Source organism: Crocodylus porosus, unplaced genomic scaffold (genome assembly GCF_001723895.1).
Source record: "Crocodylus porosus isolate Cpor-Errol unplaced genomic scaffold, CroPor_comp1, whole genome shotgun sequence".
NCBI classification, from domain to species: Eukaryota; Metazoa; Chordata; order Crocodylia; family Crocodylidae; genus Crocodylus; species Crocodylus porosus.
In genome coordinates this window covers 13,786,731-13,804,928 of record NW_017728932.1, presented here as the reverse complement: position 1 = coordinate 13,804,928, position 18,198 = coordinate 13,786,731, and the positions used below count along the sequence as shown (strand labels likewise).

The 18,198-nt window shown below is 39.3% G+C and overlaps 1 protein-coding gene across 7 annotated transcripts in view; it reads right to left on the bottom strand.

Moving 5' to 3' along the window:
* The window catches only part of BCAS3 (BCAS3, microtubule associated cell migration factor), a 444,448-nt gene that overhangs the window by 409,450 nt on the left and 16,800 nt on the right, over window positions 1-18,198 (bottom strand). For all 7 annotated transcript variants that reach the window (XM_019545665.1, XM_019545667.1, XM_019545666.1 and 4 more), the window contains exon 6: window positions 13,551-13,632. In XM_019545665.1, coding sequence (XP_019401210.1) covers window positions 13,551-13,632 — 82 coding nt within the window. The remainder of the gene's footprint in view (window positions 1-13,550; window positions 13,633-18,198) is intronic.

Sequence of the window (18,198 nt, the reverse complement as noted above, 5' to 3'; positions counted from 1 at the left end):
GGGAGGGCAGAGAACAATATCATTTTGTTTCATGTTTCCAGAGAAGCTCGCATGATGGGGTCTAAACCAGGACTGGGGCCCTTTAGGTACTACTTCAATACAAAAATTAAATAGTAGTCATCACAAAAAGCAGCTGAGCAACCATGTTGCTGAGGAGAGGTGCTGCTGTGTTCACTCTGAGCTGAAGTTTCCAAAAAGCTGATGGCTTCATGCCCAGAGTCAATAATCACAAATAGCACTACATCCAGAACCAAAAAGAGTATCTTTCTACATCCAAGAAGTTAAAAGCAACACATATTCTATATACAGAAACATGATATTCCCTTGAAGTTGGGTCCAAGTAGGAGACTTACACTGGACCAACAAATACATTTTTGGATAGAGCACTGAGCTGCCTCTACAATGACAAGACTGTATAGTCCCACTCTTCACAATTCCTCCTCTTCTGCAGACTCAACTTTGTTCACTAACTTGGAGGTGCCAGAAGGAAAATTATCAATTTCAGCAAAAGAAAAATGTCCAAGGTCCAAGCAAGTGTTTCACAGTGGCAATATGGACGACGACGACGATTCTTTTACACATAGTACATGCATTCAATTACCCGACACAACTGATGTGCTCAGAATTAGTCACGATCATCTTCCAAGTCAAGCAAGTTACAATAAAAAATAAAAATAAAGAGGAGAGAGAGACATTTTCCACGTATCCCTAGCTAGAAATTCATAAATATCATACGTCAGGGATGACCTACTGGCTAAGTCTACAGGTTGCAGAAAGTTAAAACTCTGAATAAAAAGAAAAGAAGAGAGAGCGCGTTCAAGCGCCTACTTCATTTAAACGTCTTTCAGCAACAGCCAGTGTGCAGATCTTCTCAATGGAACCAAACACAAGGCTTCATTTTAATACAAATTTAAAATTGCTTTCTTGGCCTAGAAGAGAAGTCAAAATTAGACCTTCTCAGAGCTATTGAGATACAGGTCCCTGTCCAGCCACAACAAAGTCCCGAGGTAAAAGTTATGTTACATTCTGGAATACAACACAACTTGCACTGATTATTTCAGACTAATGACATGGGAATAGAACCAAAACATATGGTAAAAATTTCCAAGGCATTTTCTGCACTTCAAACTCCTTTATGCGTTATGGCATATTTAGTTAGCAAAATAAAGGTTTGGTGATGAACCAGAACCTCCATCTCATAAAACCCACGCTAGTAAGCCTTTTTTAAATTTGGTTAAATTGCAACATGCTTCTGCCAGCTTGCCTACAAGATCTAATTTCTTATTTTAACTTCCCAGTCTACTTTCCTTTAAGTAATACACTTTAATGTTTATGACAAGAAACTCATTTCAAGGCATTTAAAATTTGATTTTGACAAGTATTTGCATCTCTTAAAGTGGAACGAGATAACACTTAACCAAAAATCTACAAACATATGCTTCCTGTTTCTTCTACTATGAAAAGCCTCCCTGTCTTTCAGGATCCACTAAAGAACGTGTAGTTAAGGAGATCTAGAGGATGAGTCGGGGAGGCAGAGGGAATGGATGGCTCAGATTATTATTTTTCTTTATCCTAGGCCACAGATGCAACGATGTGATGGGCACTAACATGCTTGCTGAAGAAATGGTGTGATACTGTAACTTTAAACTAAACCAAGGAGAAAAATGCAATCACACAACTCAACTCCAGTATCAAGGAACATAAAGCGGGGAAGGTAATTTTCTTGTACTGCAAAAATCTGAAAACTCGGTAAATTTCCTTGGTCCGTATCAATCAATACCCAAGACCATCTGAAGCCCTCCTCTGATGTCCCCCTCACCCCAAGAAACAAACCGCACAGTAGCAAGGATACTTACTTGGGTTGTAGAAAACCCAGGTTCAGTTCCCTGGCCTGCCCGATTCAGTCTGGAGAGACTACAGCCAGGGTCTTGCCCTACCATGTGTCATGGTATTACCTACTGTGAGGTCAACTGGCTTGTTTAGCACTTTGAACCAGAAATTTCATCCAGAACCTCAAAACCTTGCCCAAGACTAGTATAATCTCGCAAAATGTTTAGATTTGAATAAAATTATTAATTTTCCAACAAAAGCAGTTTAGTCAAAAATACCTCAAACCTGCTCAAGCCAAAAAAAAAAAAAAAAAATTAAATAGTAATAATAAAGGTGAGACTGGGGGAGCTGCTGCACTGAGATACAGATCTGAAGCAGGTATTTTGCTACCATGATTTTAATCATTTAACAGATACAGAAATATGTAAGATGTACCTCCCTGGACTATCAAGTTATATATTTAATGTCTTCTTCAACTTATCTTCCTTAGTTCTCTCACCTAAAAAATTAATTGGGAAACATACCAGTTCAAACAAATTAGCAGTTTTACTACAAACTAGTTCTGTAAGGGATATTACATTCCAAGTCTTGTTCTCTAACAAGTATCTGCATCTGCTGTATTACAAGGATTGATGCAAAATATGGTGCCTAGTAGAAGAGCTGTACAGTAATGACTTGACCTTAAAAGCTTTATCTGCGAAGCGCTGGTAGCAGTTGCGTGAGCATCAGCAATTCTGCAAGCAACTGTAAAACCCTTGTGTACAAACAGAATATCCTGTGAGTGACACCTCTAAGTAGCCTACATTCCCTTCTAATCTTGGAAAGTATGCATTCAAAAAACACTGGGGCTAGGGACAGTAATTACACATGAACCAGTATAAGTGATCAGAAACCGGTTCAAATCTGTAACCACAGACATTCAGCGCACACAAACCACTTTCAAACTGGCCAAAACCAGGTTAAGATAAACCTGGATGGATGTAGTACCGGACATCACTGATTTAAGCGAAATCCGTTTCCTGAATTTCTGTCCTAGATCTGAATGTTAAGGCTTAGATCTGTGTGTTCTGTTGATCGTTCCCACTGAGGATACACATTTCAGTGAAACGGTCCCAGTTTACTGCGAAGTGCGAGTGGATGACATTCCTTTGCCTTCCTCAGTGAGGCTACTGGTCCAACTCCTCTGATTTTATTAAGAGTCAAGCTTACTTTCTGAAGTTAGCTTTGCACTCCACAAATTACATTCTTTTCCATCCCCCTCTTATTGATCTTCCTGGTCAGCTATCATCATCTTTACATCCTCAAGCATGACTGGATTTATGGCAAGTAAAGATTTAACAGAAGTGATTGCAGACCTTACAAACACTTCAATACTGTCCAGGATTTCTGTAGACTTTTCAGAATTTCTTAGCTGCAGTATCCCCACTTGACTTGCTGAATTACAAGCCAGACACATAATCCATATATTTTAGCAATTCCCATGAATAACTTTTTCTTCTTGTAAAAAGACCAATATCTGTTTACTTCCACTGAAATACTCTTAATATTGCTGTAAAACATTTATATTTCTGAGATAGCCATGAAAGGGAAGAAGACAGCTATAAGACTCTTTTGATTCTTGTAAGTGGTTCTGGATCCCAGGAGAGTCTGAGGAGCACCTTGGAAGGATGAAGATATTTGAACGAGATGTGGGGGTGGGGGAAATCCAAGGAGTCAAATGAGCAAGATGAAAAGGCCAAAGTTATAGGCAGGTCCAAATGCGGATCAAATGTTGAGGGTATGAAAAGACCAATTCTGAAAGCATAGTCAGCACTGAAGATCCCTCATCAGAGACAGAACCAAGTTCTTTAAACAGAGAGACTGTGCGATGTAACGCATTATTCTCGTTGGAAACAATTGTTTCTGCCAAACTGTCCCCTTTCCCCACAGAAAATAACTTTGAAAGAAAGATTTATTAACTCCATATTGCTTATAAGAGGAAACATATCATATGTTATTTAAGGAAATGTTGCTAAAAAGCATTTTTTTTTTTGCTTTGTTAAAGCAGGTTCAGCTAAAGCTGGAGGTCTGCTGAGCAAAAGCATCAATATGATGCGGTCAGAAGTGGAATGGCAGCAGAACGATGGGTCAACCCCCTTTCAAATATTAATATATTTTAAAAGTCGATGTCATAAAATAGTTAGCAGTGTTTTTCTGTCTATAAAAAGCCATATATGGTCTATAAAAGGTTCTGCACGTAAATGCTGTTCTGTAATTTCTCCAGTCCACATATTGGACCCTCATTCTACCATAATCAACCACGTACCACTTAGGACACCTGCAGAAGCCACTTAACTCCAGGAACTCCAGCTAGAAACTGCCACTGCTTGTTCAGCTTGTGGGATACGTTCTTCTACCATACATGCTAGGCAATCATTTTTGCCGTTAGAGACTTAAAACCACTAAGCCACCCAAGCGGGCAAATATATACAATATTCACATCTGCCTTACTTCAGAAAGCAACCCTAAATTATAGTTCCTCTACACACCCTTGCAGATCAAGCTAAGTCAGCTTTTGAGGTTCACAATTCTTTAATACCAAAAGTCAGAGAGGCAAGTTAAAACAGAATTGTGTTAAATCTGCAATAAAATCTGATCTCGTCTGATACGTTATATCCAAGTGCAAGTATCGTCTGTGGCCTAACTCATTTTAAACTGCAAACTAACTTCAGTGTCCTGACCTAGTTCTATAAAGGTTTCCTTACAAAACAGTTCCTTAAAACTTAACTTTGTATTTTTGTTTGCCATTTCTATTCAACTGGCACCCTGGCCAAGCAGAAAAGTCACTCCGTACTGTTTGCTACTTTATGTCTTTGTTTTTGCAAATGGCATGATGCAGAAAGTGGCAAAAAAAAAAATAAAAAAAATAAAAAAGATTTGATGAATGTGTTTCCATAATAATCAGGCCTGGGAATAGGCGGTACAGCCAAACGTTGATGCCAGCTTCAACACGCAACCCAGCCAGTACACACATCTTAGTCCTAAACTACCACACACTGTGCTATTCCAGGTTTAGGCTTTGAAAGTCTCCAACCGAGAAGCTGTAATGTCTATGATCTACACCTTATGTGAAAAACTTAGTGTATTAACAAAACTGTACAAGGTTTAAATAGATATTTTGGCCAATAAAATGCAGCATTTTCACTATGACAAATGGGGATGGATAAAAAGGAAAAACTAAAGCACTTGACTACTAGCACGCTTTATAGATCAAGAATATTCTGATTCTGCTACCAAACAAAAAAAACAAACTAAACTAGTTAAAATAGAAATACTGAAAGTTTTTACAGGCATGTGCACACAACTGGATGTACCTCAAAAAAAACAAAACAAAACAAAACAGTGAAGAGACCAAAAGAATAATCGTATTTATGGAAACTAAACCCATTTTGCTCTGTGCTTCTATTTTGTTTCATAGTTTCATAGTTTCTAGGGTCGGAAGGGACCTGAGCAGATCATCTAGTCCGACCCCCTGCCACGGCAGGAAAGAGTACTGGGGTCAGACAACCCGAGAACACAAGATTACTACAGCAGAATTAAAAAAGCATTATTTTTTTTTAAAATGTCCATAAAACATCCACTAGGCTTGAGATAAAAATAAACACAATAAAATAGAATTAAATATAAAACTGTATGCTTTGTAGTTAGTTTTTTAAGTCAGAAGAGCTAACCTAAAAATTCATGACTGCTACATCACTAGAGGTATGGAAACCAGTACTTCTACCAACTAGCTTTGCTTTGGAGAAGAGAAAAGTTATTTGTAGATTCTTTGCTCCAGCAGCTTCAAAGCTCTATCCCACCAGCGAGTCTGAACCAGATTCAAAGTCAGCACAGGCTTAAAAGGAACAGGAAAGCAAAATCATCCTTGCTGGAAGCGGGAAAGCTCCAATCACAGCATTTTAACTCCTCAGGATCCAAAACAAAGATTTTTGAAAACTGGTTTAAAAAGTATAGAGGAGGCACATGATTAAGGCAGGAGTACATTTTGGAAGATGGGATCAAAAGACCATTAATCTATGCCGCATCAAGAGCATGAATAATCAGGCTAATGTGCTAAATAGAGCCATTATGCATTATGTGGAGGGGAAAGTCTCATACAGAGCAACTTCACAAAGCCACAAACTTTAATCTGCAGCAAGTGAAGGGGCGGAGTGGGGAAGCAAATGCTCCTGGATTTCTGTTTCCGATTCTCTCTCTCTCTACCTCGAGCTACAACCACGTTACCAACTGTTGCTTCCATTTCACCGAGATGCACAGCTCAGTTTAAACTGGCACAGTCCTAGCGCTGACATGCTATACATTGGGATGCTCAACCCCCAGCCCGCAGGGCTCTCCTGAGTCTGGAAATTTAGCAGTGGGGGAGCGGTCTGCCCTGCCACCAAGTTTTCAAGACTGGACTGGGCCCTGTTCCAACGCACCTGCATTGGCCCCCTAGCCCTGCACAGCTGGATTGGGCCCAGCCTGGCAGTTTCCACACAGCTGCAGATGGAATGGGCCCGCAGATGGCATCCACTCTGCAGACCAACCCGGTGCTACTCATACAGCCCATGGGCCAAAAAGGCTGGTCACCACTGCTTTACACCGACCACTTACAGTTTCCCCCCTTACTCGTGAAGTCAGAACAATTTGTTTTCAAATAGTCTCTTTTATCTGGAGAGACAAAGAGAAACCGAGAACTGCGAAGTCAGGTACCATTACACACATGGAATAAGCACTATATTCAATCAACACACCAGGATTAGCATAGCAAGGAGGTGGGTGGGTTAAGAAACTATGCCAACCAGATGGCTCAGTCGGTAATACAGTATGCAGTCATGCAAAATGCCGAAGCTTAGGAATCTGATATTGAAGACTGACAACATCCAAAAAGAGATGTCCTCATCTTCCAAGTATTAGCCATCAGCTCTCTCTCATCCCTTAAGCCTGAAAATTGTTTATAAAAATAAAATTTCAAATCTCCCCCAAAATGCCATCTATATACCAAGCTACAAAGAACACACAGCCACGCATGTTATTGAATGCTGAGCAGATTTAATTGGGACAGGAGATGAAGCGGTTTCCTATTTATTTTTTAGGCCTATTTAAAAACAAAAACAAACTTGGGAGGTTTTTTTTTTTTAAAAAATAATAGAGGTTGACTGATTTAAAAGTAAAGATTTTTTTCTCCAAGTAAGAAAAACCAGTTGGCCACTCCTTCAGATATAATCACTGCTGTATTACCTATTTTGGCTGCTGGGTTGATGAAGGAAAGAGAACAGAGAAAATACCTGAAGTAAAAGCTAAGCTAATCTCATTTGGGACAATTTATATTCATATTAAACTTCAGTGTTTGATGATGCAAGACCACATAGACATGAAGCGTACTATAATCAGGCAGAGAGAGGACAGGGCATGTTTAAATACTACATACAATCCTACCGTATTAGAGTATCTGCAATCAATCTTTCTGATCTCAGATCCTATTTACAAACACTCCCCTTTCATTCTGGGCTAGCTGTAATTTCTATTATCATCTTCGGCATTAGACTGGGCCTGTATCTGCCTCTGTTTTGGGGCAGTGCCTAGCACATGTTCTAAAAACTCTTCCGGCTCATTATATACCATACACTGACTTCCAATTCACTTCCATCTCAAGTTTGATGGTATCGTCTACTGGTTTCCACCTCTCCCACCGTGTCCTGTAATGATGTCTGTACTTGTTTATTTATCATTTATCTGTCTGAAAGATAAAACTGAAGAAAGCCAGAGACAGAAGTTTGCAAAAGCTGATCCTTGCCCTGAAAATATGCTCCTGGGAGCAACAGGTTTAATAAGCCTGAGCTGCATCACATCGAGAGTGACAGAATACATCTTTGCCCAGACTTTTCACTAACTACAGTCTGAGACCCCCAGTGCCTCTTACCGTCTCTGTCCTTAAGGTTAAAATGCATAGTACAGTAAATTTACAGCAAGTGTCTCTGTTTCGGGAAGTGGCATTTACTCAAAACTTCACACACATTCCAAGGGCACAGAAATTATTTAAACACATATGCAAACAACTATTTCCCCTCTAACCTGTCGATACTCATTTTTATCTTCTGTTTTGCTACATTTAAGCAATAAGAATGGAGAAAAGCTCCCATGTACTCCAAGTCAGGGTCTTTATTCTGTGCTACTAATCCAATTCAGACACCAGGCTTTGACCAGCAAGGTCCAGGCTTGCTTCTTTTCCAGCAAAGAAGAGTTTCCCCGCTCTAAAAAAAATAAAAATAAAGAAAAAGATATGCACCCCAATTTTGGGAGGGAAAGGGGTGTGCTATATGTGAAAAGATATGGCATGCAGCTTCTTAAAATACCCATCAGAAGCGTGAAGCTACCAAAACAAAACTGATTTGAAGCTGAGAGATCATTCTGCTCCTCAAACAGAAAATTTCAAGACACACAAGAGCACACTGCCATTTAACTTGTAAAATCAGATTTGATAAGGTCTCCTTTGCAAGGAGCCTGCACAGAATATTCTTTTAAAACAGTACTTTATTATGCTGTGAAGAACATGATGCAGCAGGGAATCCAACATCAAAGCGTTACAGTACTTTAACAAAATAGTCGACAAACTATTAAGTTGTGTTTCTGAAAAGCCAGTGAGGTAAAACTATGATCTTTTCCTTTCACACCTGGGAATGGAGCTGCTTATCCCAGCTAAAATCTATTCCTAGGAACGTGCCAAATCCATCCACCAAGAGCCCCGTATTCAACAATTCCCTTTTTTACAGCTTTACAGTAAAATAGTGTTTGAGCATTATTGATGGTAATCAGCTTCTCTTTTACAAATCCCTTTTATTTTGTACAGAATCATTAAAGCTCATGTGTTGGTTATCTAAGGCCTCTTATTACAGCTTTACTTTTATCTGATTCCAGATATTGGTCAATAATACATTCATGAACTTTTAAATCAAAGATTTACTTTATACCAAGTCATGTAAAAAGAGACTAAAACATGTTTTTAAAAGGTTCGACTTAATTTAATATGAGCTAATTTGAATAGTTTTCTGATGTGGCAACTCTCATTGTTAAATGCTAAATATAAGCAGTTTAGAGAGAACGAACTACTAACTGCCCGATGGAATCCATAAGCAGTGTAGCTCACTCGGTCTGAACACAAAGCACTTTTCTACCATCTGGGAAGAAAAACAAACCAGAAACAAAATTTGTTGGTATTTTAAACTGTTACTTCACTTCGGTTCCATTTACACTTCTCTCCTTTTTTATTTACAGACAGATCTAACAGTTCCCTATTTCACAACAGATCAAGTCAAACAGCCATAAACTGTCAGCTATTTACAAAGCAGATATTGTTCCCACAAAGAAAAAATGTTGCCCATTTGTTTTCTTCTGTACTCCTTGGGGGAAGGGGGGCTCTGCTACGGGGGGAAAAAAAAACTATTACATTCTAGCAGCAAGTTGCTTCTGATATTAAAAAAAAGATAGAATGTGCTATATTATTAAATACATTTAAGATATACTGAAACCTCAGCCCTGTTTAGAGCCAAGCAAAGTCAAGCAGTTTAAGAGTTTTGATGCACAGCTCTTAATGCAGTAAAGATGGGAGTTCTCAAGTCGGGTACAACTTCACCACTTAATTCCAGACCACATACAAAAGGCCCCAAACGGTGTCCATTAAGCCCTTAGTTCGCTCAAACATTTCTTTGTTAACAATTCCCTGCAATTCTCAAGCATGTTCTTATTTCAAAAATTCTCTTAAGCTATATTCCCCAATGAAGTGACAATTTTATATTCATGCAGAGGTAACGCATTTCAGCCAGGAGAACCCCAAAATATTTAGCTATGCAAAGAGTTTGCTTTCTTCATCACTGGTGAATGAAAAAGGCAGCCATTTTAAATTAGAATAGCTGCTCACCGCGATATAGAAGAGAACAGGCTTCTCCAGTTTTGGGTAAGCAAGATATTGCCCAATTTGAAGCGGAGCCAAAATATCAGAGACTCTCTCTCCATGCTCATAAAAAAAAAGGGAGGGAGACAGAGGGAAAAAAATATCATTGTTAAGTGGCAAACTGTCAGCATCTTAAATTTTGGAAGTTCAAAGACTAGACTTCCTAAATTACAGCAAGTTCTTAAGTTTTAAAGACAATAGAGAGCATCTAATGTTATGGCAAATCCATCTTATTCTTGCTGCTATATCAAGATAAAAAGTCAGGATCCTGCATCTCTTCTGGGAGCACAGTACTTACAAAGTACTGGAGATGATTGTAAGCAAATGTGAACTGGCCCACTTCTTGGGAATTGTTTGTGTTTGGGTTGAACAGTCCCAATTTTTAAAAAGGATTTGCTTGTTTACGCATAGTTGCTTAAATTTTGCAGCAAACTCTTCCAGGGGGTTACTCAGAATTTCTGAAACAATATAGTTGAGCAAGCTAGACAGCTGGTCTCAGGACTTGATAAAACCACATTTAAAGTAGTCTGCAAGGGAGGAGGTGGCTATTTGTACATTACAGGACATGATAGAAACCCAGCCACTGAAAAGGTCAATTTGTTTGAAAAAAGCTTACATAAAATAAGCAAAAAGAGGAACAAATTAAAAACTAGCGCCACTCAAACTAGAAAGAACTAAAGAACTCTTATTTCTGCTTACTTTTCTGATCAGAATGGAAAGGAAACTTGTGTTTTAGTATCAGAAAAAGCTGCAACAGCTGATACTTTAAGAGTGTGTGGGTGGGCTGTTTATAATATTACAAGTTTTAGAAAATACTTAGCATTTTTCCCATAAGCAAAATAAAAAAAACAAAACAAAACAAACACAACCACCAAAAACAGTCCATCTTTTTTACAAACCTACTTACTTTTGAGAAGGCAAATTCTCCCCCTTGGATAGAATGTAATCTCTAGTATTTACACAGCACCATTTCTCTAAGTCGTTTCCTCATTTAAATTAGATCTGATTTCTAGCACCACCTCTTGAAAAGATGACAAAGAAAACAAAACCTTTTAGTCATCCCAAGAGTTTGAAATTTTGAAAGGTAAGAAGGACCTCACATTGAGAGTAAACCCTCTAATGCATCTCACCATAAGAGACAAGGTTCTTTGACTTAAATAGTTGGGGAAATTTTTTTTAGCAAGCTTTTGGATTTAAAAACCCTTTGGCAGGCTGAGGAAGTTGCTGCAGTTGGTGTGTGCTCTTCCTGGCATTTCTAACCCTAGTAGCAGTGATCACCTTGCTAAGGGAAAACAACAAATTCAAAAAAAAAAAAAAAAGAAATTTGGGTAAAGGTCTAGAAACTTAATCTAGAATCCAGTTGTAAAATCATTGCCATAATGAACACAAAAGCCACTGTGATTTAAGAACTGTTTCACCATCTATTGGCTCTTAAAAACTGAAGGTCTTGGGCATGAAATTTCTAAACACAAAGCCCTCTCTGCCTAATTTAGGCGTTCAAAAATCAAAAGGCAATTATCCTCCAGAGCGGGAGTTAGCTGCAATGGCCTTGACCCAAATTTTCCCTCCCCTCCACTGTTACACAGCATTCCATCTGCTCCTTTTCAGCGTGATGGATGAAGTTTATCACAGGCTTCTGCTCAAAATGTAACATCATTCTACAGTTCGTATATTAATGGGAATGTGTTAGCATTAGAGCAGGAAGTGGTATCACTTACAATCTTGCCAAGAAGACGCACCTTAAAAAGTTTCGTGGAGTGTTAAAAACAACGACATGGGGAAAAGACCTGCATCATGTTTCATTAAGCTCTGTATTGTCAAGGATGTCTTCACTGGAAAACTGTGTTAGGCAAGAGAAAGGGACAGTGCGTGGAAAGCAACTAAAACAGATATGAGAATAGATATGGCCAGTGAAAATAGGACTTTTGCCTACATCAAGACCCAATACGACTTGGTTTCAGGAGTACTGAGCTTTCAGAGATAAAAGGTGATGGTCTTTACTATATGGCCTAGAGACATTACTGTACAGTAGCTGAGTCACTCAGAAGTTTACAAAGAACATTCTTTTTATTTTATTTTATTTTATTTTTTTAATTACGATTGAAGAAAATCTTTAATACTAAGCTTCATTAAAGAACCAGTCTGTGAGAGACAAAGTGATACAGGCGCCAAAGAGCAGCAAGTCTAAAAATAGTATTAAACCCCACCCCTGTAATAGGAAGAATATGTGGAATCACATCCCAACAATGGAGTCAAAGTAGAAGAGTCTCTAGAGTGATCCAGTTTTAGTACAGATATTCTCACTTCCTTTCATCATGAACTAGAGACCTAGTAGGCAACTGTCAAGCCTATGGCTCATGGTGTACGTGGAAGAGGTCTAGTTAGGTGCCTGATGAATCCAGTTGTATGGGGTCCTGAGACCATCACACCAAGACCTTTGATGCGTATGCCCAGGCAAGACTATGGAGGAGTGGAGGGCTGCTCAAGATCTACCATCTCCCCTTTACACCACCGAGACGGAGTCCAAACGCCAGACCAAGTCTAGACATTCAGCGCCTTGATGGTTGTAGCTTCTGCCAGAGAAACAAATCAGAGTTGCTCCTGACTGCTGAACGTCTCTGCAAGGGTGCGCTTCTTTTAGAGTGACATCCTTTAGCGTTTCTACAGCCAGAGTCCCCATAAAACAATGAGAGCTAGGGTTTTGAGGTGCCTTATGCTCACCTTACTCTGGAGGCTGCAACATTGTACCAGTTTATAGGCGCCACCCTGCTCCCCGAGCTGCCAGACCCCACCGTCAGAAGCAGTTTACAGTCATACCCAGGACCAATAAACAAAAGAACATTTCAGGTAAAAAACAAACAAACCAGGGAGTTCAAAATAGATGCATTTCAAGATTGAGTGGAGGGTTAAAGAACCAAAACTGTTAGAAAAAAGAGCAGGTAACTTGCAGCCTCCAAGCTCTCACCTGGCCACAACCTGCCCCACTGCTGCAGCTGCAACAGCAGCCAGACTCTCCAGGCTCTCCCACCTTCCTTTGGCCGCTGCTTCCTGTCCTACCCCAAGGGCCAGGGCAGGGAGACAGAGGTGAGTCTGGGCCATGTGATAGGAGGGGATTTTGGCTGTATGGAGAGTGTGGGGGAAAAGCGATCACACCCATATGGAGCAGCAGTGGAGGAGGGCAGCCCAGTGCAGCAGGGCTGGGGAATGCCCACAAGGCACACATTGCAGTGGAAGGCAGGGGGAAGACACCTGGGGAGGGGGCAGGAACAAAAAATAATAATCATCACCACCACCACCACCACCACCACCACACTTGTGCACCTACACAAGGCAGCAGTGTAGGGGTGGGTGCCCACACAGGCACAGGAAACAGCAGGGGGGAGCATCCACACTAGGCATAGCCCTGTGCTCATGAGCCTGGTGCAGCCTGTGTAGCATGGGGCCCCTGCTGGGAGTGGCCCTGGGGGCTTATAAAAGTTAGACAGACCTGCATTGAATAAACACTACTGTGCACCTCTAGTACCCATTAAAAGTGAACAAAGTTATTTTGATAAACTCTTTAAAAAGCCAACAGTTATCTTGGGAACTGCATGTCATGGCTCCATATACATGTAAACAAGCTACAATGAAATAGCAATTTAGTTGCCATTTTTCAGAAACCATGTTAAAGTCTACACATCCCAGCTTGAAAGGTTCCCTCCCCACCCTCCCATTCAGTCGGTATCAAATTGTGTCATAATGACGTACTTACTGATTTGCGGGGCTGGCAGAATTCGTGCAGCTCGAACCGGACCATGACGGACAGAAAAGAGCTCTTGTGCTTCACCGCTGATCTGCACAAATGGTGCAAGGAAGATTACATTTAGTAAACCTAAGCAAACAAACCTCTCTCCACCCCCGATTCCTTCACTTTGCCCGCCCTCCCGCAAAGCCCAAACCCCAAAGCAAAGTGGGCTCAGGTGCAACTCCTTCAGAGTCTTGTACAGTGCTACAACACTGTAACAGGATGTTCCTGTTGCCCCGATTAAGAGTTGGCAATACCCTGCAGCAATCTGAAGGTTAGCTGCTAATTTCCGGAGCAGGTGTCATTCTTTAATTTCCTCCCTAATTTGACTGAGGTGTATATCTAAAGGTTAACAGGTCCTTAGGGAAGGAATTCAAAGGAGATCACTTTAGACCAGGGTTCAATCCAGCGTCCCTTTGGAGCTCCTTTATTATTTAAAAAAGCAAAACAAAACAAAAAACAAAAAAACCAAATGTCAAGGAGGGTAAGACATTTTGACTCGACTGACTCATCTGCATAAGTCTCTTTCACCAATTCATCTTACTCAGTTAACATAAAAAACAACACACTCCAAACATACTTATTAAACTAGTGCAAACTTAGCAATTTTAGTTTATACAAGACCTACAAGCAAGTTAAAATGCTGGGGATCTTCTTTTCTCTGTTACCAAAGTTGACCCAAAAGTGTCACATAGAAGACTATTTACAAATCTTTAAAAACAGTGACCAAGTACTTTAAACAGAAGTCCTCTGCCTTTAGAAAGTCAGTGTCTTCTGCTTAGCTACATAAAGGGATAAAAGCACTATGTAACATCCATAAGTAGCATGTACTGCAGGAAAAAGCAAGTCTTCAACTTGCCTACTGATAGATTTTGAACCAAAATGCTAGAAATTCCAGAACAGTTTATTCTACAGTGTGTATTCCATAGTAAAAGAAAAACTATCGAGGATTAAGACAGACAAATATTGGCTTTTAAAGTCAAAGTATCTGAAAATACGTGCACCATATACTCCATGGGTATGAAAACTCTGTTTCAGAAGTCAAACTAATTAAATTTGTCATTAATGGAAGCCCTGAAGAGATTAAAATCACAAGTAGTTAAGAAGAATTTCTAGACTTCCTATAACTGGTCAGTCAGAATATATTTTCATAACTGACTGGTAATGGATCAAATATGGAATGTCAAACTTCAGGAAAATGGCAAACATGAAACTAATGCCCCAAACCAAGAACTTAAATACGCAATGAGGCTAAAAAAAAAAGTTAACAAACATCTTGACATATTATTTTGGAAAATAAGCCAAATAAGCAGCTTAAACTATGTATAGTATGAAATTAAGACCTTTACAATTTGTAAACATTTACACTACAAACCAAACCTAACCTTTTAAAATGCCTTCTCTACAATTACGTTCTCCAGCTTAGTTCACGAATTAGATAAAATAAAAATGCAGCTATTTGAACAAACCATGAATATGGCATCTCAGACCCCACCCCCTTACTGCAAATCCTTATCTATCCATCTTACAATTTATTACCATTCTTATGAGTAACGCATGCACAATTCCAGCTTATCCTCTTGAAGAATCTGTCTTTTATGAAAGCCATGTGCAAATACCATACTTAGTACAGAACACTTCTTAAGAAGTAAACACAATACATTTAACACTCCAATTCCAAATTCCTACTGTATGTCTTCATAAAACCAGAAACAACCTGCAGGGCTCCGTAAGGAAATTTAGGGAAACACTGATCTTTAAAATGTCTTTGCAGAGACAAAGCGCTCCCTTCCATTCTTACGCTGCTATGAATCAGGAACAACTCCAGTCAAATGGATTAGAAATACTCCCCGACTCATTCAGATGTAAAACGAATGTGAACAAGACTAGGATCAGACCCTTAGTCTACCCTACTCTAATTTTATTAAATAATTCACATGACAGATTCTGCTTTGCAATTTATGTGCTTTTATAGCGCATAACATTTTAAGATTACTTTACAAAAAGAAATGGAAACACTAAATTTTATTTGATAGCAGTCATTTTGCAACAGAACAACAAGTGGTCCCCACCTTCTACTTGCAAACTAAGTCATGCGTTGACCAAAACAACTGGATAATACTGAGAAGCCTAACGGATGAAGCCATCTTTCTTCCTAGATTTAGTTGACTTCCTTGAAAACAGTACATGGGTTTGGGACAGGGAAGCAGTGAGAAAACTCAACAAGTGGCTGAACTAAGAGGAAAGGTGAACGAGGAAGAAGGTACCAGGTATTTACATGGAGAGTGTGGTTAGGCAAGAAGCTTGTTGAGAAGAAAAAAAAGAGGGAGACAGACACACATGTGTAGACAGAAGCAGATTTCCTATTTGTGGAAACATAGCAGTTCTCTAAAAACGGGAAACAAAGTGGGAAGGCATAAGATTTCAAAACTATTATTATTGGCATTTAAGAGTTTTTTCCTCCCAAAAAAATATTAAAAAAGTGCTTCATGCATGTGTATGCACATCAATGGCTGCAAATGAAAACAAAAGGGGGAAAAAGAACTAACATAACAAAAGTACAGAAGAAGTGATTCATATAGAATAATACAACCCGATTCCATCACCTTGCGCTATTTTTTAAGCATGCCAACACATTAGCTCCAGCTCCAAGCTACTTCAAATAAAGTAAGAGTCTTAACAGTAAAAACTAGTAAGAAAGCCAAACATCCTCAAAGTTTCTGCTCTAAAATATACTTAGTTCTGGAAAGCATACTTATTTGGCCTGTGATAGTAAGAAGTGGTAAAGCTTTCAAAGAAATCTAACACAAGTAGGCATCCAAATCCAATTGAAACTTATTGGTCATTTGACACCTAACTCCCCATGGCACCTTTGAAAAGCCCAGCCCAAATTACTTATGGATAGATAATTAATTCCCAGCACCCACGGGAGGTATTATCCCTATTTTACAAATGGGGGTAATTAAGGTAGAAGAGAAATTAAATGAAATACTTAGAGATACCAAGTCAGTCAGAAAAAGAGAAATTGGCAGGTCCCAACCCTGTTCTCAAACCACTAAAGCAGATTTTTTTCTTCTGGCTTAAGCCAAAATTTACTCAAATAAGGAAAACTTTTTAGAAGCTTACACGCCTACATCTGCAGTGTCACCGTACTAGGATGTCTATACTTTACTATACAGCGCACATATTTGGCAGGATGTGTGTTGCTCAACTTATTTGGTGAGATTAGGAAAAAAAATAGTGACAGACTGTAAAGTGTTCTCCTATGCTTCTGTAGATTTTATTATAAACTACAATTGTACCAAGTGATTTGAAATGAATGCTCTTTAGAAATCTACAGAAAGCCAATGTACGTCAGCAAAATAAGGAGCAGCTACAATGACAACATTAGTGAAGTGTCCTTAGTTCCTATATAGCATTTTTTTATCCAAACATTTCAAAAGTACTTTACAAAAAGAAGCAGTAATAATACAAAGTGAAAGATTTATAGTGTACTAAAGATCCTCATTGCTCCTTAGGTGTGCTTGGAGGAAAAACATCTCTGAGTGCATACATACATACTAACTTTGACCATTAAGCCAACTTATCAGAGTGTACACACGTATGTGGAGCAGAGTTGACTCAAATGTGGCACAAGGTAATACACGTGCAAGGTGTATTATCTTGAGTTGCATTACTTAAGTTGATTTAGCTCACAAGGTGGCTGCCACCATGTCAAGGAGCTTTACATGTGTATGCTCCGACGTGGCTTAACTTGAGCTGACTTCATTAAGTCAACTTAGTTAAATTGCCTTATTTTAAGTTGACTTTGTACATGCATACACACCTTCCTCGAGGTCTTTTTAATTAAAATCTTAGAATAAAATTATTCAAAATAGATAAGTTCTGCCCAACAGCACCTTTTCTAACTTGTGACTTACATTCATGAAAGGTCCTGAACTGACCCAACTGAAGACTCATGTTTCCAATTGACTCACAGAACAAGCAAAAAGCTTTATCATCATCACTGCCGAGCTAACACAGCTCCTGATCTGAAAGCACCATCTCCAGATAAGAGATATTGTAGCTTTGTGTTCTTGCCAGTTGAGTCCTTATCTCCCTAGTGAGGCTGCCAACAGGAGGGGTCATTTATTACAGTTGTAACTGGACTAGAACAAACAACCATCTTTATTATAAGCCATCCAGTCACTGAATGGCTAACCATTTTGTCACTAGCAGTCTAAGCTGGGTGTGAGCTGGCAACTATTAAAAAGGTGAAAGGCTCCATACCCCATTACCAGTCCCTTGAGTTTCCTAGTCTCCTGAACTTAAACGAAATATAAATAGACTTTAGGAACTGAAAACAAAGCTTATAATTCATCAAAAAGCACCTATGAAGAAAGTTGCTTGTGGCTGCCATTTTGGATTTATTCCAGCTAAATAGCGAGTCCCTGCAGCAGCATTCAAAGTTCTTGGAAGTTTCCTTTTCCTGTTCCAAACACCAAGAAAGCTTCCAAATAGATTTTAAGAACCGAAAAGGAAGCTTTCAAAGCAGCTTCAGGTATTCTTTCTACAAAAAGGGTGAATCCGAAGTAGCAGCTACCAGCTGGTGTGGAGGAACTTAGCATCTTCCACA